Source organism: Myripristis murdjan, chromosome 22 (genome assembly GCF_902150065.1).
Source record: "Myripristis murdjan chromosome 22, fMyrMur1.1, whole genome shotgun sequence".
Lineage (NCBI taxonomy): Eukaryota > Metazoa > Chordata > Actinopteri > Holocentriformes > Holocentridae > Myripristis > Myripristis murdjan.
In genome coordinates this window covers 17,346,025-17,367,610 of record NC_044001.1, presented here as the reverse complement: position 1 = coordinate 17,367,610, position 21,586 = coordinate 17,346,025, and the positions used below count along the sequence as shown (strand labels likewise).

At 42.2% G+C, this 21,586-nt stretch overlaps 1 protein-coding gene across 3 annotated transcripts in view; it reads left to right on the top strand.

Moving 5' to 3' along the window:
• LOC115354312 (inositol-tetrakisphosphate 1-kinase-like) overlaps nucleotides 1-21,586 on the top strand; it is a 578,973-nt gene that overhangs the window by 545,500 nt on the left and 11,887 nt on the right. Inside the window, exons 1-5 of one of the 3 annotated variants that reach the window (XM_030044654.1) lie at nucleotides 1,392-1,594; nucleotides 2,154-2,340; nucleotides 7,301-7,325; nucleotides 16,157-16,282; nucleotides 20,179-20,296. In XM_030044654.1, coding sequence (XP_029900514.1) covers nucleotides 2,246-2,340; nucleotides 7,301-7,325; nucleotides 16,157-16,282; nucleotides 20,179-20,296 — 364 coding nt within the window. In that variant the 5' untranslated portion in view covers nucleotides 1,392-1,594; nucleotides 2,154-2,245. Of the gene's footprint in view, nucleotides 1-1,391; nucleotides 1,595-2,153; nucleotides 2,341-7,300; nucleotides 7,326-16,156; nucleotides 16,283-20,178; nucleotides 20,297-21,586 lie in introns of those variants that run through there. The other 2 variants (XM_030044653.1, XM_030044655.1) reach the window with 2 other exon arrangements.

The following is a 21,586-nucleotide window of genomic DNA, read 5'->3' as shown; positions in this document are numbered from 1 at the left end:
ACAATGAGCTCACCCCGCCGGGTTCCCGCACCGAGACGGAAACCATCAGGCGTGGTTGTTTTACACCACACTGTTGCTGCAAATGTAATTCAACACTCAAATGATTTATCATAGACATGCACCATCAGCACATGTCGGAATGCATGAGTACATAACAAACAAATGCATCTCCTAAACTGCTGAATAAAAACTTCCACTGTTTAAAAGTCGCTGGGATTCTGTGTCTTTACACCTGGGTGGAACAGACCGGTCAAACTTGAATTTGAGGTGGAGCAAAGCAGGGAGATGAAAGTGTTGAAGGCTTTGAAACAACAGTGTTGACGAGCCTACATACCTGGCTTGATAGAAGAGGGGCAGGTCTGCTGTCTTTGCTGGTTGTGCTGTTTAATGGAGACACTGTGTTTCTGGTGTTTTTATTATAACGTCATTAATGGTGTTATGTGTGGTGGTGTCATTAATGTTTTGACCGATAACGTCATAATTATCCAAAATGCGAGAAATAAAGGTTGGTCTATGTATGGGTCAAAAAATCGTGAATGTCGAGCCCTATTATGACAGTGTATAATTTCTCAGTTTTTTGGCTGGTCGCCATCATAAATGTGATGTATGTTGCAGTCATTTTCCAGAGGATGGCGCTCGTCTGACATTTTTGCAGGAATATATGTAAACACCCGCTCAAAAGAATCCCCATAGCCGCAGGGGTGACATTAAACTCGTGATCTATGATCGGGGTGATCATTATGCAAGCTGCAATTTTCCTGCATATATGTTGAAAGATCGTTTCATTGTGCAAGATGCGGTAGGCCTGCGGGTATGGTTAAAAAAAATCAGTGTATTATGGAAATTGTAAAAGACCTTAAAACACAATTAAAATTTTTTATTTGGTTCATACTTCTCTTGGCATTTGTATTGGAGTTGGACTGAGAGAGTGTGTGCGCTCCTCTGGTGGAGCCAGGCCGACCTGCGCTCTGACCGCAGTAGTGGTGCCAAAGTCCCCGGTGGTCCCCGCCTCATGTCGCCTTCAAGATCAGTCGGAAATATCGAATCAGTGAGGGGCAAGTGAACGACCAAACTACTAAACACTACAATGCCATTTGATATTTGTAATTACAGCAAGCTATATCAAAAACTGCTTATAAATGTGATACAGAAATAATCCCCCTCATAATTCAATTGAAGTATCGACTACAGAACTGATGCACACCTCCTTATTCCCACTGCACAGACAGGCCAAGACAGCAATGTAAAACGTTATTCACAAAAATCAAACAAAAGGCAGCAAATAACTACAAAGGCGCTTGAATTGCGCTCGACAGGTCTTAAGTCGATCTGAGAAGGCGCGGAAAGCAGAAGTTACGAGGAGCACGTGAAGGCAGCATCAGTCTCCTCGCTCCTGGGTGTGTGCAGTCGGTTCAGCTCTGAGATTGAGAGGGACGGTAGGAACATCTCGACTTCAGTCCAGCTGTGCTTGTCATCTGTCACCTTGCTCGAAACTTCATCTCTTCCTCCACCGGACGATCGGAGAATGGAAAACTGCCGGAGCTAGTTTTGGAAGACAACAGAAATTGAAAGGGAACTGTGCTAAAACTGCCAGGTTAGCTCACCACAGCTTCTCGTTGCCAGCTTTATTCGTAGTTGAAGCAGTCAGCTTCTTCTTCCTCTATATAACCAGCATTAGCCAGCTAACGTTACTTCATTGACTTATTTGATATTCGGAAATGCCACCACTCTTCATCCAGTTAATGTAGGTTATCTTTGTTAGCGAGCTAGCTTATCCCTGCCATGCCATGGGTTAGCTATGCAGATAGTTCGCTTACTTAGCTAGCCAGCTAACGTTAGCAGTCGTGGTTAGCAAAAGAGGGTCAAAATTGGGGTACCAAACGAGCGTGTCTGTTAGTTCGCTAATGTTGAAACACAATGTCACTGTGGTGTTATACTTGGGAGCTAGATAATGCCAACCCTGGAGAGGCACTGGCGTGTTTAGCAAGCACCAGGAGGCAGACTAGTAGGGAACCTCACTCCCCACTCCTAGCTCTGTGTGTGTGTGTGTGTGTGTGTGTGTGTGTGTGTGTGTGTGTGTGTGTGTGTGTGTGTGTGTTCTCGTATTACAAATAGATTCGTGAACTTGTGCTTTCCTCTCACTGCTCTGGTAGGCTGGTGTGTGCTACTGTTTCCTGTTTTCGTCTGTCCAGGTTGAGCCTCCAGTCACATCATCTAGATTCAGGGGAACGGGAGCAAAGTGGAGATGCAGACTTTTCTGAAAGGCCGGAGAGTCGGCTATTGGCTCAGCGAGAAGAAGATGAAGAAGCTGAATTTTCAGGCCTTTGCTGATTTGTGCAGGTATGTTCTGGGAGTCAATCTCACATTGACTACAACAGGATATGAGTTGGTTCACTGAAGAGTAACTCATTGAAATAGCTGTGCAGAAGGCCTATATCTTCAGCCTTTCTTGAGGATGTCAGTAAAAGTGAGAGGTGAGAGATGCACTGGCAGTTTGTTTCCTTCAAAACTTAGAGACTGGCAACGCATAGACCATATAGCTTGACAAGTTCAAGAATCTCATGCATTGCTCTGGTGTTTCATTATTCCCTCTTTGAGGGAATAGCCCTTTTGCTGTTTGTGTTTGAACTTTCTCATTAGAGAGTGGTTCCCTGCTGCTTGTCCTTTACTCTCTCGTGTGTGTTTGACATTTGAAGTTTCCGTTAAAGCAGAGCTGATAACGCCTGTGACTGCACTGCTTCTTCCTTATTTGCTGTATCGAAGACTCGTTGTCAACTGAATTTATGATTGCTGCAAGCAAAGGTGGCACTCTATCCAAAGTGAATTCCTTAGTCGGTGAATAGCACAGCGCACCTTGTTTCTTATGCCTTCAGTCAAAGCTTGTCAAGACATGGCGCTAAGAGTAATGAGACAGAAGGTGGTGATGTGTGCTGGAAGGGATGCTGATCGTGGCCTAAGGTGCATCTGTAGCAGAGTAAGTGCCAGAAACTCAATTGCAAGTTTTTTCTTTTTTCTAAAGAATGAGCTTGAAGGGCAGGTTCCAACCTGAAGCAATCCTGAAGCCAAGTCAAGTCATGTCATGTCATGTCAAGTCAAGTCAAGTCAGTTTACCTGTATAGCCCAGTATCTCAAATTACAATTTTGCCACAGGGGGCTTTACAGCAGAATAGCATCCTGTTCTTAGACCTTTGTATAAAATAAGGTACAGCTCCCTGCAAAACCCCTTTAACTGGGAGAAAAATAGGAAGAAACCTCAGGGAGAGCAACAGAGGAGGGATCCCTCTCCAGGATGGAGAGATGTGCAATGGATGTTGTGTGTACAGAGTAGAACACTAGTTATAGAATACAATATTGAAAGAGGATGGCAAAATTAAATCTATATCATCAAGCTGCTCCACTTGTCATGATAATACAATTTACAATCTTCACTTTTGTTTCTTGTTGTGAATAGTCTCGTGCATTCTCATGAAATAGACTGTTGAAATGCATAAGCATAGAATTAATTTTCTTCAAAGTTGTATTTTTGCTGTAGTGTGATTTTTGGTGTGCTTCTCTGGCCTTGAGAGGGAGACCCGTGTCTTCATGATGTACATTATCTTGCCATGTTGTAGCTTATCTGTCTCCAGCTGAGTGAAGAGTTATATAAAGTGTTGTAAAGTGGGGCACGATTTCCTCAGCAGACTTGACTTTGAGAGAAGTGAACTATACTTAACAAAAGCTCCAGTATATTGGACTGGGAAGGGCTCCAAGGTATGACACCAACCTTCTCATCCCTTACTGCCCCAGGCTGAGGCTGTCTGGGCTGAAGGAGGATCACAGTTGCACTGAAATCACAAATGTACAAGCCAAATGCTAACAGGGGGAGGTTACATAGGGGAAAAAAAACAGTTTTCAGTCATTACATGTATTAAGAAGGTGTCCCTGTTGGTTTGGTGTTTTGTCACTGTGGGTTGTCCCAACTGATAGCTTTGGTCAAGGATTTTCATCTTACCATGAGGGGTTGTTGCCTCACAAAGCAACCCGATTGAGCCAGCACAGATTACCACGCTGTAATCCACAAAACATTTTTAATCTCTTCGTAAACCTCCAGCCCCCCCTCCGTCCCAAAGCTTGATTGCAGCCTATAAAACAGAGAGGACGGAGAGCGCGTGTTAAGAAAGGGTGTTTGTGAACTTGTGACAGCAGACCTCAATGAAAAGTCAACCTGATAACCTTTTGTATGGCAACAACAAATACTATCAGATTTACATGGCAAAGAGCTGCAAAGGGCATGTAAATGAATCAAGTTTGTGACCACCACCATTGCTTTTATCCTATCTCTGAAACTCGTCTTTCTTCTTCTAGTTCTCTTTTTCAAGCTAATTTCCCTCATAGCATGTTATAAAGCAAAAGTCATCCTCAAGAGGAAGGAAAAGATGGAACTAACATAAGCTTGCTACGTTGCCCTCTTAGGACACACACCCCTGATGAAATCCAAGGTATCTCTATCTTTGGCACTTCTACAGGACAATAGTATTGTAAACCCGAATCTTCAGATCTCCTGTTATGCATTAGAGTCAGCTTACCTCAGGCAACAAAAAGTTTTATTTGTTTTGGCCTAGGCATTAGGAGGAATGGCTTCCTTGGCTCTCTCAAGCTCTCATCAAATTTCAGTTCTTATACCTTGGCTTTATGTTACAGATTGATTTGAGTAACCTTCCAACATGTCAGGCAGTAGTGTCCAGTGCAAAGAAAATATTTTGCCTGAGTAAAATGTGCCAACATTAGACTTAGTCACTGGCCTGGTTTCCCTATAGACCTACTCTCACCATATGGCATGCAGCTGACAGTGAGAGTGCTCCGGTGTGGAGTGTGTCCTGTCTCCTACAGCTGGACCTTTTAGTTTCCTGCTGGTCAGATTCAATGTGCAGCTGTGCTTTGGACCCACTTGGGCTTAAATTTTTGTGCCCATTCAAAGCTAACACAGTCCAAGGATTCTTGCTGATTTTCATATACCTGACGAGGGAATAGAGATGCATTTTTCCGTAGAGAATTTTAATGTATTTTAACATATTTTTAAAAATGATTTCTCACAAATTCCCAAACTTTCTGCCAGTCAGTTTTCCAAGTCACAACTAAGTCAATTTTCAGCTTTACAAATATGGCAGTAGAATCAAGGTCTTCTTTCAAAAGAGAGCTGAAGAGAATGAAGATGACAGTCAAACACAAGGACACATCACCTTGTAGGCTAATAAGTGAAGCATTAGTTCTTACTTCTAATTCACTGTTTATGATATTAATAATGTAAGGTAATGTAGGTAATTTAAGGCATGCAGGTAGAGGAGACTGCAGCTGGAGGGAATGAGGGACTACCAGATAGGGCTACGTATCATTATTAATATAAAATTTGTATTCTCTGCAATCATAAAAATGCATTTTCACAGGTTTCAGTGTTGACAGTCCATGTTAGTAATAACCAAAGCAATCATAAACTAATGCAGCATTCATTAAGATAGCTGCATAAAGATTTTAATTGCCAACCAGTCTGAATTACCATGTGGCTATATCTGAACAATGAGTCAGCACACATATATGTCTGGTTAAATTAAGCTTTTATAACTTACTTCTTTATTTAAAAAAAAAAAAATGCTTTCTAAAGGTACATACTGACACAGGGGCCCAATAACATTTCATTGAGCTCCACTTATGTTTGAATATACATTTTCTCTGTACTATTACCTTGTTTAATCTACAGGTCAGAACAGCCAAAATGTAATTACTTGTTCCATTATTGTTTTGTAACTAGTGTTCACTTATTATGCAGCCATCAGGTCAATGATGAATCATAAATAGCAGTTTTTTAGTGTTAGAATTAACAGACAGATGGTATAGTATGTTACAGAAGTGGTGCCCTTAAAATGTGTCTTATTTGTCTCCATATCACCATGTCCTTGTGTGTCAAGCCAAAACAAAGGCGTATGACCCTGTTTTACTTGTCTGTTGAGTCTTCTCTCAGTCCCTTTCATGGTGCTGACTGTGCAGCAGTATGGCAGGACAGACAACCTCCATATATTGGAGATGGGATGAAACCAAAGGCCCCATTCACACCACATGAAACAGGCCAGCTGCAGTATTAAATATCCACATTGTTGTGAATCGCTGAATGGCTGCTCTGCTGTTACCATGGGAGTGTAACCTCATAACAACTGGGACAGGCTGAGTGGTGATGTTTTGAGTGTGTTTTTTTTTTTTCCTCGTCATAAAGTCCCCCAGCCAGGAGATGTGTTGTTTTGGCCGTGCAGGTTTTTCCCTGTGCCGAGGGTCTTTGAGCATTTTGTGGGAGAAGTGAGCTATAAGGACACTCAACAGGCCCTCTCCAGCAAAACGGTCCAAAATGTTCTCTCTCTCTCCTCCACTTTGTGTTCTGGCAGGCCTCAATTGTTTCCCTCTCAGTGGAGGAATAGGCCCTATATGAGACCGACAACACCTCCCCAGAAACCAGCAGGTTTAAACATGTCCAGTTGTTCTCTCTGCCTCGACAGATTTTTGGTAAACAGAAAGGCCTCTCTTGAAACAGAAAAAGTATCTCTGTTGAATTTTTTTTTTCTAAACATAATGCAAGTCATCTCCCGCAGACATTCATGTATGTATAGGGCGGGGTATGTAAAGAATGCTTTGTATTTGCTGATCTGGAGAGAAGAGATGTGCCTAGCTTCCTCTTGTGGTACGTGTAGCAGTGTACTGTGTTAGAGCAGCTGGAGGTCTGTTGGTCAAATGCTGCCGAGGACTCCACTCTTTTAGGGGTCTGCTGGTTGCCAAGCAACAGGTTTTTACCCAAAGCTCAGTATTTCCGTGCTGTCTCTGAAAAGTAGAAATGTTCTCCACCAGCTCCAGAGTGGAATCTGGTATTTCAGTCACAATGGTCACACGTTGCTGTCCTCCGGCTATCAGACAAATATTGAATTTAGCTCTCTCTGCAACATCAACTTCTGCATATTCCTGCATTTTTTCCCATTAATGATTCATTCTTGCTCTCTGTGTGTGGATAGCCCTGTGTGTTAGTAGTTAATGTCTCTGCCTAATTTTTACTGACTGTCTATCATACTGTTTCCTTTCATGATAGGATGACAGGGAGTTATTTTGACATGTACAACAATACCATAATAAAGGTGGTTGTGATGCATGTTCAGGTGTTTACTTTGTACCAGATTCAGATGCAAGCAAGGCAGCCTTACCAGTTTTATTAAAGAAGCAGTTTCTGATATGCCATGTTCATTTTGTCTGATTAGAATGAATGACCAATTTTTGTCTTCTCTTTCAGGAAAAGAGGAATAGAAGTTGTTCAGGTAAGTGGACAACACGGAGGGGAGTTAAAACCTTTCACTACACCCAGATATTTCGCAGATAGTCTACTGTAAACTACTGAGAGTCCAACGTCATGCATATTTCCACTGTGTCCTCCTATATGTCTCATGGAGATGGCTCACAGACCCTAGTGTTCTACTCACTCTGTAAGCATTACCAATCATAGGCTCGCTGAGCATGCAATGTTCAGCTGGGATGTCGTACATCCCAGTAGGATATTTCAACACCTGGCCTCAGCTCTCAACTCAGTTCCACCTCAAACTAATCTGCTTGGGGCTTTAGCTCTCATCATGCAGTGTGTGTGCGTATGATTCTGTAGCTTTATTTATACGTACCGTTAAAATTCCAGTAAAGACCGGATCTTAAATACCAGCCAAATCTCCAAGAATAGACAGTGTGTGTATGTGTAAATAAAGGCCTGTTCCCCCATAAAAGCATTTAAAAATACAGAGGAATTACCCGAAAGGAGTCTAAATTTATACAGTATTTGTAAATTAAATAGCGTTTAAAATATCAAATCATCAAAATGTCAAATTACTAAAATATCAGTTTCTTTTGATTCCCTTCCATGGCTTTTGTTTCATTCTTGTTTGAAGCATTGATGTTGTGTTTGCAAGACTGATGACCAATAGATCCTGGAAGCAAACTGCTGTCACATTTTCTAATAATCCAGCTAACTATTTTACCTGATTTTGTTTTTTCGCCCAGATATTCATTAGCAATAACAGTATTTTTAGTAGTATTCTGACTTGAATGTCCTTTTACAGGTTTTGAATATTCTGAAAAAAGCATTTATCTACTAGTTCTCAGTAATAGGCCTACTCATTCAAATTCCTAATATTTACCAAAAGGCCTATTTTTCTCCAGAAGGCAGGGACAGATACTTCCAGTCACTAAATGTACAACACTTCATCAATGTTGTTTCATCACCAGTTTGATGTCAGGAGATCTCACAGTCAGATGAGCAAGAACAAGATCTCTATCTGTAGAGAACCAAACAGGGCAAATAACCTTTTATTTCCACAGAAACATGGTGAGTTCTATTTTTATTATCCCAAAAAATTGATTTTTGATACCTTTTTCTAATACGCCATGCCCTATGCTCAGTAGAAAAAGTTGTCCTTGTAAAAAAAAAAGAGAGATTTTTTTTTTCAGCAGAAATCAAAGGCCATTTTTCTGCCTCTTCTCTGCCTCTTATTCTGAGCATTTCTTCTCTCTTTTTTATGGTGTCTCTTGTCTTCATGGAGGTTCTTTTCCCTCACTTTGAGGTTATTTTTTCCCCCTCACACCCAGACAGAACCCTGCCCTGGGAATAGTCCCAAAGTAAGCAGGGCTTTGTTTCCCAGTGTATATTCAGCCCCTCCTGGGAGGCAGCAGATCCTCCCAGCCCCTCAGTTAGGGCTGCCCACAGGCTCATACAGGCCCCTAGTCTCCCAATCCTCTCAGATCTCTTTTTTCCTTGGCTACCTGTTGTCATCTGGTTTTTTCACCTCCTACAAAGGGGCACAACCCCTCCATATTTTTAGCTGGGCTGTCGCTGGCAATTGAGAAAGCTCAGTGCAGACAGACACCTGGAGGTTGTGTTTTTGAGTTCACACTAGAGAAACCACCCTGTGAGATGTGCCCGGTGCCAGTCGGTGCCTGCACTGTCACGGCAGCATCACAGACAATGGCAACCATTGTAATGGTTTGGCCTTGTTATGCAAGTCTATGTGTAAAGCTGTCACCCCCTATTATAGTGAAGGAGAGGGATGCTGTGACAAAGAGAGTTGCAAGAGGGATGGAGAGAGACAGAGGCAAAGTGAAGTCTCTGAGATGTCAGCGAAGCATTTCTGCATTACACTTTGTCTTTTAATACTATGATCAAAGAGAGAGGATAGTCTTCCATCACAGAAATACTATTTGAATGTTGTTTTTTTTTTTTTGTTTGTTTGTTTGTTTTTTGTAATGGGCGGGGTTATTGCTGTTATGTGAATATCAAGGCTGCCTAAGCTTGTTGTCCAGAAGGTTGGAGCAGAATATGGCTACAGATTTGTCCTGCTGAGCCCAGACAGACACCCAACCTTGCAGTCTGACAGACTAAACCTAACCCTGTGTCAGCAACTCAGCCTTGGATGTCCAAGGGTAAATGCATGAGATTAGGCGTGAGGGAAAAACGATTTTCTTAACTTCTGCAGTTTGAATTGATTCACAAATTCTGAAAATCGATTCTTTTTTTTTTTTTTTTTTCCAGTCACACTGTGGTTTTCAGTGCTCTCACAGCTAAATACCCACAGGGCAGTCAGAGTCTTGCGAGACCGTTCTGAACAGACGAAGGCAATAACTCCGTATATAGCCTATTTCACTTCAAAAGACATACACCCCTATAGTATTGTTGATAATGTAGACTTTCCCGGAGGAGGTCGGGAGTAACATTGGCTTGGTGTTTAATATTTGCCGGACATTCACAGACTAACAAACTGCAAAACATTCCCCTGATAAGTCAAGCCTCCCTCAATCAGTAGAGTTTACTGTATATTGTGACATTGTTGCCTTGCCTCATTTCTGTACGTATGTTTGGTAAAATGTTGTGAAAACAGTTTAAGATACTGTTGCACCACACAACTTGAGACAAGCAGACCTGCTGTCACTGACAAGAAGAAGTTGGTTTTGTATTTGTACCCTCTGTGTTGAGTTCAGGGAACATACGAATATATTGACTGATAACTCCCCAAAACAGACTGACCATACCAGGAATGTCTATAGGGCAGTTAATAACTGAATTGTAATTAATTGAAGTATCGTGATTAAATCAAATCGTGAGATCACTGGTTAATTCCACCCCTACATGAGATCATGTAATCCTGGCCTTTTTCTGGCAGGCAACTACTCCTTAATGTTGAGAGTGACTTCTCTGATCCATTTTGTGTTAAAACCGCAAATTTCTTTGGCTCGACAGCACCCTATTAAATCAGGCCCAGATGTTGCCCGCAGCTGTCTGTTGCCCTAGGTCGAAGTGCCGTATGCCATGTACATTTGACATGAGAGGTTGGGAACCTCCAGAGGGCTTGGCAGTGGTTTTGACATCACCCTGCGTGAGTAGATCTTTGCTAAATCAGGCGGCTGCTGGGAGCTTATTTTACATTTCCATTTCTAGTCTGGGAAAACCATCTGCATGTCCGCCCATCTCCAACACAGAGCTGAGAAAGAAAACAAGGCTGGTTCTCTCATATGATTTATCTGCCCTTAGCCACTTACCTTTCTTTCTATTCAAGTTTGTTTTCAGGTAACCCATTATCACACTCGCCTTCTCTCTACTCCCGCATCAAGCAGTTTGCGCAAGTTCATCAATACTGACCCCGTTGCCCTGAGCTCACAGGAGACATTCTGAAAGAACTTCTTACATTAAGGCGCTGATGAGATTAATCCGACAGGCGTGGCTTGAGGGAGGCCGATATTTGCTCTTAGGGAGTGGGACCCATCAAGGCAAATGGCCATCGTTTGAGTGGGCTGTCCAAGAAAAGTTATTGAGTTACCGTTTTTATTATATGGTAAGTGCTTGGGAATTTAAAGTTAATTTCCGGATTGTTACTGTATCTCACCCACATATTGAATTTGTGGAGGCCGACAGGCATGACATCCTCTTTAGAAGGCACTTATTGGTCTTCCAGTGCACCATGTTTCCAAAGACAGCTGCTTGGTGGCCATTATGTTGATATTGTATTTAGTCACGCAATGTGGAGGTCAACAAGCAGTCACAACAACAAAGCCAAATGGCAACTGTCTATCATGATGCGTGTTTACTGAAATGTCTCATATATAATGAGGTGGATACCTTGTCAATAATTTATGAACACAAAACATGAACACTACTACATAATTTCAAAATAGTTGGAGCTTCATTTCTCCTTTTCTGTGCCTTTAAAACACACATTTCTACTTGACTGCAATAAACAAATACAGATTCTGACACAGAGGGAAAGACTTGACCATATAGAAGTGGAGGGTAGACACCATTTAAGGACACTTCCTGTTAATATCATTGTCTTAATAGCGATGAATGAGACGTATTTTTGACAAGTAGGAGCCCTGTAGTCCTCCCCACCACCCTCACCCCCGGCCACCATAACCACTATTAGCTCTTCTCATTCAGTGGGGAAAGACTTCAAACCTTCAATGAAAAACTTGCCATATAGCAACATTCCTCTCTTCCTCTCTTCCTTTCTTCACTGTTTTATTTTTTCCCTGTCAGACGTAGGGAGACCCAGTACAGCTGTACTCTCCTTCTCCTTTTGTTTTAAGCCCTGTTCACATTTAAAATATGCAGATAAAAAAGTGCCTTGGTCGCTGTCTGCCTAGTCACTGCGCCTCAGTCATAGATTAAGTAATGGTTATCCTAATATGGTTCTCAGCAAAGTGTATGCATGGTGGTGAAAGCTGAAAGGCAGTTACCTCATAAGCCAGCTCCTCCAGCACAAAAGACTGTCAGCAGCAAGACAAGTCTAATTACTCTATGGACCCCGGGGAGGCTGAGGAGACGGCCTTTAGCCTAATTAGCTCCCATTGTGACCCTCCACACATTGTTTGGCTGGAGAGTCGCCTTTATGTTTTTCCTTTGTCTTATATTTGTATGAGATGTGGCTAGCAGCCACGGTTTGTCTCAAATACATCTGTTCTCTTATACCAAGGTGTCAAGTGCCACACAGCGTTCAAAATAAATCATTCATCATGTGTCTGTCTGCGGTTAGACTGCCTCTAAGTTGATCTGTCTGAGAACAAAGCAAAATCCAGGTGAGACTAGACCCAGCTGATGTAAGTAGGAAGAATGAGACAAAGGCCTCATCAGACAGAAGCAAATGTACTCTTCCTAACACACTGGATCATGCTACAGACATTTATGTCCAATACACTTGCACTAAATTATGCAACAGCATCTATACTGTTGGTTCAAATTTAGTGATCTTGGTTCTCCACAGGGAATAGCTAAGGCCCTTCGTGGAGTTACATGTAAGCTGAAAATATGTTGCCCTTGACCTCTCCTCTCCCTCCAGGATTGGGTATGTTTTCTGTGCTGTCCATCACTGCCATGGCCCACCGCTAGAGCTCTGTCCCAAAGGGACATCCAAAGACTTCGGCTGACATTTCTGCTTTTAGCATTTAGCGGAACATCAGTGACTTTACCGCTGGGTTTTTGGATGAGTTCGAAAGCACGGTCACTCTGTACGCACATTGGGACTGGAGAGCCTCATTCTCTGCGATGTGTCCTTGCCAGTGGGTGTTGACCCCGTCATGTAGACTCCTGTTTTTGTGGAGGGGCCAGGCTGTGGACGGGCCCTCTGTGTTGTGCAAGCGGGAGATTAAAAGCTGTGCCTCAGTGGAGCACAGTCAAATCCCCTGCCACCCCGCCCTATGCCACAGACCCAGACACTGCTAGCTAGACAGAATGGGACAGGAACTGAGAGAGAGAGGGGCAGCTTTCGGGTCACGCTCTCTTCACATCAGCCCTTCTGTAGCACACCTGCTGTAGCCCTGTCTCTATCCATGTTCACAGCAGGTAGTGTTATAGTTCCAGTGCGGTGTGTATCCACAAGTGACAGCAGTTTTTATGGGTGTTGACTTTTCAACAGCCCTATTAAGGTCACAGCGGCATGTTTATGTGTATTATGCATCTGCCATATGCTCATGTCTTTGTGCCTACATGTAAGCCTGTCAAACACACGTGATTTTTGATAAACCTACCTCACTGCCAGAGATACTGACTTAAGAGAGCATCTATTCAAACCTTTTTTTTTATTGGGCAGCATGGTTCAGGAGGTAGAATGCTCGTATGGTAATCGGGGGGTTCCTGGTTCAATGCCTTTGTCCTCCAGAGAGCATGTCGACGTGTCCTTGAGCAAGTCACTGAACTGCTAACTGCTCCTGATGGGCAGCATGGCACCTTGGTAGCCTTTGCCATCAGCATGTTTGTGTGTGTGTGTGTGTGTGTGTGTGTGAGAATGGATGAACATTGTAGGACTTTGACTGGTCGGTAGATCAGAAAAGCGTTATGGAAATGCAGCCCATTTACCATTTCACAGGAAAAAATCCCATTGGTATTAAGAACTTTTTTTGCAATAGTAGTGACCTGGCAAAGACAGTGCAGTGCAGTACAGGTTAAATCAGGTAGACAAAAAGACACTAATAAACAACAAACTCGTGGAACAAGCATTACAAAGAAGTGTCCAACTACACTGTAGCAAACACCAGCATCCTAGAAAATCTGACTCCCAGTGTTTCATTTTACATTTAAAAGCATCCCGTGAGATCAGCTCTTTTAATTGTAAGTCATTCTGCAGCCTATGTCCCACATAGATGGTGAAGAATGCATAAAAGCCTTTTTAGAAATCCTGAGATTGAGTGTCCAGTACTTTTCCACAAAATATATATACATAGATAAGAGCAGAGCATATGAATTGCCTTATAAATAAAAGCACACCAGTTTATCAGCCTTTGGGTTTATTTACAATGTTATTCTGAATATTAAAAGGTAATTCCATATTTTTAACCTGCGCCTTATTTTCCCTAGTTTTTGCTATCATGCCAGTTGATTGCAATCATTGCAATTGAAGTACAGATATTTGCAAACATCACTGGAGTTTGAACCAAAGTAACTCGACTTATTATCTTTGGTCGGTGATGTTTGCATTTTTTTGCACCACATGTTGGTATGTCATAGGTGAGCTTCAAGGCGTGTTGCTACAGGCACCAAGAGTGGAGAGTGACAGGGAATGAGTCTCAGCAGCGATAAGAAATGGAGGGAATGAGAGATGCAGTAATGATGTAGCATAATGAGCTCCTAAGGGGATACAGTTTAAATAGCACACTGCAGGGTGTGTGTGTGTGTGTGTGTGTGTGTGTGTCTTTGTGTGTTTGTGTACTTTGTCCATGCTTCATAATGTGCAGCATAAGCTGTGCCCACTCACTATAGACAGCCCAGATTATGCTAGCCTCATTTGGGAGATTCTAGATAAGACATTAACCATACCTCTAACATCAGATTGCACCATTTGAATTGGGAACAAGAGTACAGTCGGATATTGTGTAGTCTAACCTGGATAAAGCCTTGACGTTTAAATCGATTGATATTTAACTGATTTACCGCTTTGCGCAATTGACTTTTCAGGGCATGACCAAGGGTACGCCGCTAATTAGTCATCTATCCATCACACCTCTCAGAATGATTAACCATGCAACACTGGCTCTCTGGCCGGAGCTCTGACCAGCGCTCAATTGATCCGCACCTATGTGACTAAGGTGTATTTGTTCTGGGTTTGCATACTGTCTGAGCCACACAAAGGACAGTGTGATCCTGACTCTGGTTTGTTTGCACAGGTGCGGCTGAACTGTCCTTTGTTAGTGGTGATCTGGTGATCCCCATTTGTTGATTAGCTGCATGTAGGTGATGAATCAGTGTCCCACCTTGTTACATAACGGCTTCTCTGCAATCAAGACTGTTTTCTCTTACAATTTCTACACAGTTAACTCTTTCTGAATCACTTGCATAATGTACAAAGACATGCCTATATACATACACTATGAATACATGTTCGTTTATATTTACAGCAAGTTTTTTTTTTTTGCATGAATACAAGGCATTTTCTTTCGTTGCTGTTGAGCCCCTTTCATAGTACAGGCCGTGGTATAACTAATGGGATAAATTATGACTGCCCCAGCTGTATTACTGCTGTTAAGCAGCATGTTGCCTCAAGTCTAGTCATAGATTTCTGCTGATTTGTGTTTGTCTCAAAATAGTTTTCACTAAATGTGAAATTTTCTGCGATTTTGAAATCCAAGCTACTCTGCATCTATTTTTTGTTTCTGTTTCTTTTTCCGTTCTCTCTCACTTTCTCTCTCTCTTCCTGTATGATGGACCTTTGTGAAACACTAGCAAAAGAAGATAGGCATGCCCTTACACTGTTAGATCTTATCAGTAAGAGTTGTTTCTCACACATAGACCCAACCGTAACTTAACATCACAGTGGATACATTCAGCTGGAGCCACAAAAGAGGCCCCTTGTGATTTGGACAGAACATGTTCGCCAGCAGAGGAGTGGCCATTATGCCCCTAAAGCCTGGCATCTCGCTCCCTTCTCCTCTAAAAGTTTTAGTGTGTGTGTGCTTGTGTCTATTAACCCACCGTCTCGCTAAATCTACTTCTATAGAGAGCTGATTCAACTACTTGTGAGCCAGTTCAGTCAATCATGTTATTGCCCTCTCTTCCTGATATTTGTGCTCAAAATATATCATCATGGAGGAACACCAGTTAAATATTATTGCTAGTTATTAATGTTTGAACATTTGTATTCTTTTTTATTATAATGGTATAAGCTATCACAACAGCAATAAATTACAAGAGTGGATGCTTTACATTGATTATTAAAATAGCTAAGACGATTTTCTTTTTTAAATTTATTATTAAACCTTTATTTAACCAGGTGAATCCACTTTAGATTTCAAGATCTCTTTCTCAAGGGAGGCCTGGCCAAGAAAGCAGTAATACAATGTTTCAAACAGTATACAAATGAACAAACATTAAAACACTTAAAACAGAACATACAATAACAGGTCACAGAATCCAAATCCATTAACATCAGACAAGTAGAAGTGGATCTACCTAAGGAACCAGTTATAATTTACAATAGAATTTGCCTCCAAACCCTTTTTTACTGTTTAAACCCCTGTAAAGCATAGTTTCTCAATGGTTACCATCCAAGTATCTCCATTAGTAATGCACTTCAGAATCTGTCTGGGCTGTGTCATAACCTTTGACCTTTGGCTGTTCTTCCATTCTTAGCTGGACCTCAGCCAGCCCCTGGAGGAGCAGGGTCCCCTGGACGTCATCATCCACAAGCTGACTGACCTCATCCTGGAGGCGGACCAGAACGATTCGCAGGCTGTGTTGCTGGTGCAGAGAGTACAGGTAGGCATCTTCATTTCCTCTGTCCTCTCTCTGTCCTACAAAGGTGTGGAAAATTACAACCTTTTTTGGAAGCATCTGGAAAAATATTGTTTTTCAATCAATACACACACGACTGCGGTCAGTGTAATTTTTGATTCACTCCTCAGTTACTTGACATATTGTGACATTTGTTGTAGTGATGAATGACCTCACACTGTTGAGCTGTATGGCGTAATTGACATACTGATCAGATACTATCAGCATGCATACACAATGAACACAACCAAGAATTTCAGGTACAGCTGAGAAGCAAAGACATGAGAAAAATCTGAAGGTATGTCATGGTAAACATGTAGGAGTGCTGAGTGGTAGGTTCACTGACACTGCGGCACTGCCTTAGACAGGAAACATATATGGATGACAGTCATTTATATTTACAGTGATTTATGTGACAATTTAAATTCATGGCAAGGTCACTGACAGATCACTGATTTTTTTTTTCCCTAGCATGAGGTGGCTAATTATATGAAACGTAAAAGCTGTCTTTAAAAGTTCTTGAAGAGTTTTGCTTGTTCTTATTGGAGTGGGAAACGTCTCATTGGGACAGTAAGTGTTTAGTTGGTGTCTGTCACATCACAGCAGGTCTCAGCTCCAAGTGTGTGTGTCTGTGTGTGTGTGTTCTTCACTAATCTGGCAGTGCTAGAGCTGGTGTGAAGACCAATTTTATTCCACCGGCTTCCCTTTTTGGCTGCCGCAGAAGAGCTGTGATTATGATCAGCATCATGTGTCTGTCAACATGTTCCCAACTGCTCAATTAGGAAGAACAAACGGGAAGTTAGCACAGAGCATTTACTTCAACATCAAACCCCGGTCAATATTAATGCTGAGCTGCATTCACTGCTGCAGAAGCTTTTTCTGTAAAGCATTCTGACAAAACTGGTTATACATGAATTTGTTGCTGAGGTGCACATTCCCAACATCCCTTTAGCAACAATCACGATGCGGTACATTTAAAGTGCAACCAATCAATCTTCCTTAATCCTCCTGTAACCTACGTATTTTTGATGATTGTAGTCGTGGTTTAAAATGCAACAAACCTGTGTCTGGTCATGTGTCTTCAGTTTGTTATAGTACCACAGATTTGCAATAGATCTTAAAACAGATTTGCAGTCGATGCTTGACCCCGCCCCGTTAAAAATAAGCTGGCATTTATTGGTAGGAAGGTGCTACTTGCCAGCGGTCATTGGTTTAATTTAGTGTCCCTCCTCAGGCAGCATTATGACTCACTCTGCCCAGCTGGCTGATGCCACATTGCAACAAAATAAGGGCCAGTCTGTTCCCAGCAGCAGGCAGGTTCCCTCGCAGGCACATTAGAGGTGAACCTTGACCCTTACAGCCAAGCCAAGTCATCTAACACATGCACGCATGGAGACAGGCACACACACACACAGACATTAACCACATTATGGGAGAGACCCGTCATGGTTCAAGGATACAGCGGCTACTTGGATGCTGCTGCTGTTACCTTATTGTTGTAGCTCACATGCTAATAAATACATCGCACTTTATATAATAAATACATCTGTCGATTCACCCATTGTCGTGATTGTTAATCGGGTCAGGATCAAGGCAGCAGGGTAACAGAAACAATCTTTTTCCCAGCTACCTCCAAAGGAGCTGGAGCAGGGGCCTCAGGCCAGCTGGGATTGTGTAGTCCCTGTAGTGCGTCTTCAGTCTCCCCCAGTTCTCCCAGTTGGCTGTGCCCAGTAAATCTCCAAAGGTGGTGCGGTCATACTAAGTGCCTCAGCTACCTCAGCTGGCTCCTCTCAGTGCAAAGCAGCAGTGGCTCAACTCCCAGGTTGTCCCAGATCATTGCGCTCTAACCCTTATCACAGAGAGTGGGCTTGCCACCCTGCGAAGGAATCTCTGTGGCTGCTTTTATCTGTGATCTTGTTCTTTCAGTCACTACCCAAAAGCTTGTGACCATAGGAGAGGGTTGAAACAAACATTGTTTGTTAAATCAAGAGCTTATCTTTGTGGGTCAGCTCTCTCTTTACCTCTTTTGTTTTGACACTAGGGCTTGGCAATATGGACAAAATCAAATATCACAATATCTTTGAGCAAATATCTTGATATTGATATTGGGGCGATAATGTACGAATGACTGTTGGTGCTGTCATAAAATATTTAAACAGAAGAGATTCTTGCCAAACAATCATCAGTAATGTGGATATGATCAAGCAGGTAGATACAAATAATAAAACAGCTATAACAGTTTAATAATTTCAGAAAAATACATGTCCTTTAAGAAAACACTACTGCCATATCACGATAACACAATACCTGAAATCCCAGATGGTATCTAGTTTCATATCAATATCACTATATCACCCAGCCCTATTTGACTCTATAACTGAATACAACAATCATCTTTGATTAAATTTCAGAATGTCAAAATCATTGATAATATCCCTGAGCTGCAACGATGAGTTACCCCCGTGTGTTTGTGTTGTACATGGAACAAGCCTTCCTCTTTAAAATACTGTTTATTCAAAACAAAATGCCTGTGGTGATTCAGTGGCCTGAAGTGCAAGCCATGTGCTCACCAGACCTGGGTCGAATTGAATTACAAATACTATCCATAATATGGGCAGGGTGATTATGGGTGAAGTGATACTGTGATTTTTTTTTTTATTCATTTATTTATTTATTTTTTTACTGCACTTTTTGCATCCTATATCAAGAGCTTGGCTACTTCTTGCTACAGCAGTCATTCTATATGAAATGAAAATTTCATAACTTTCTCAAACCAACCTGATATGGTAAATCCCAGCTGTCTGGTATCACATGCACAGTAGCACAAGTGCTGAGAATTATTGGCAGCTCTAGATCTCATGGCGGTGGCATCACAGACTCTGACCCGGCTCCCAATCAGTATCACACATTGTAGTGTCCCACTACCATATGTGTGACTTTCTACTGCAAACTCCCCATGGAAATGGATTTGTTATGAGAATGGATAATAAAATGTGCGGCCCTCTCAGTGTCTCACCTTTGCTGACAAACATCTGTGTTTTCTTCCCAAACCCCTGCCTGCTTGTGATAATCTCAATTGCACCTCCTTCTGTTGTCTATGTTTTTGTATCATCTACCTCCTGGAAGATTATTGTGGGTTTATTTTTGACGGCAGCATGTTTGTCTTACGTAACCACTCAACAGGCTTTGATCAGTGCTGCCTGGTAGATCCAGGCAGATCCTACAGATGGGTCTTCCATGTCAAGGAAAAGACATTTGTTTACATGTCTTGTGCGTAAATGTGCCTGTGTATTGCGCGCCTGTGCGTATATCGACATTTTTCCATTGTGTGCGAGTGTGCTTGATGTCTGACGTAACTGTGTATTTTATTTCTTGCAAACATGGATTACGGTCACACTGTGGTGTTTTTTAAAGGGTTGTGATGTGAGGAGGCAGGCTGTTTGTATAATGTGCAGGCCAGCCAGCTCCACCTGACACTGTTTGTGAGTCAGAGTGTAAATTGCTTGGAAGGAAAGGCTGGCAGAGAAATTTACAGAGCAGGGATGGAAATATGGAGAAAATGGAGAGCTGGGATGCGGAGAGGAGGTTGGTGTGGGGACACAGTGAGAATAGAGTAGACGAGAAGAGATGGGGAGTGTGGTTATGTAAAATGGCAAACCTCATGCTGACCTAACAGCCGGCCACGCAGAGATATAGTGATGTAACCTCCATAGGCCTGCTGGCTTACAACTCTCTTTTTCTCACACACCCACACCCACACACGTGCACACATACATACAGCGAGGCGTATTGACCCCGCTTATGCTCACTGTGTTTGCTGTTTGCTTACTTCTGTGTGTTTATTGTCCGCCATAATTTGCATGTGTATGTGTGTGTTTCAGGACTACATTGATGCCCACCCTGAGACCATTGTCCTGGACCCCCTTCCAGCCATCCGAACACTTCTGGACCGCTGCAAATCCTACCAGCTTGTCCATAGGATAGAAAGCTGTATGCAGGGTAAGACTTGTCAGCTAACATGGTCATGGCCATGCAGTCACCATATTATGAGCTAAAATCAGGTATATCATGATATCACGTCTGATATCATGAAGGGTATTTTGAATTTTGATTGCATGAATTGCTTCTCCTTCTGGAAAATTTTCTTTTATAATATTCTTTTATAATATTATCATAACACGTTTTTTTCTGATATAACACCTTTTAAAACAGTTTCCAAAATGCTTCATTGTAACAAAAATACAGAAGAAGATAAGAAGAAGTTAAGATAGACTTTATTGGCCAAAAAGGGAAATTTGTCTTGGAAAACCAAACAAAAAATGGAAACATTTGACATGGAAACTAATTTCTTCCTTTGGTTTAACTAATACGTCTGTTGACCCTGTTCAGTAGCCAGCAGTCTGGACAAGCCATCTTGTGTTAAAAGAATTCAGCGGCAGGTCCACCAAAATACAGGATCAAAGAAAAACTTGGCAGCAAATATGGCTAAGCAAGCGCTCAGGATAAAATAAATGCAGTAAAATATTAGCAATGAGTAAGACACAGGATAAAAACTTGGAGACAAGGACCCCAACACGGGGCCCCTTTAGGGCCCACTGATGATGTAAGTACTTAAGCCAGAACAGTTGAACCAATGGCCAGCTACAAAGTCACAGATAAGCCACAAGCAGCTGTTTGAAGCTCAGTGGAGTTAATCCATGCACTGCACAATGCTGGTCATCAGAATTAATCCATGGATTGTCCATATGTATTTTTTTGGAAACTGTCCCAAGAAGTGTGGCTGTGGTGTTTGTTTACTAGATGCTGGGTCTTCCAGATTTGTGTCTAGCTCCAGTAGCTAAGCTCATTAGTTCATACATGTCACAGTAGTGGACAGCAGACTTAGATTGAGAGAAAAGACAAACAAGCATAGGGCTAAAGGTGTTCAAGAGGCTAACATTAGCAGACCAGCTACTAAGGCTAAACACAGCGGTAAGAACCACTGTCATTGGTGTTGCTATTCATGTTGCTGCTGCCAGAGGTGGAAACTTTTTGTGCTTCACTAAAGTACAAAGGAGAAAACGGATTTGTGGTGACTGCAGGATCTCTGTCTTTCCTCTCCAGTTCCAGAGGAGACAGATGGGTAACGTATGACTGCGCTGGATGTCACCTCTCTTTTGAATAATGTTATTTGATGCTTCCGAGTTCGTGTTTTATTCTCACTGGCTGAGTACAGGGCTAATATCATAATTCTGCCCCCCCGCCCCACACATGACAGAAGCACCTTTCCATTCTCCCCAAACTGAACCC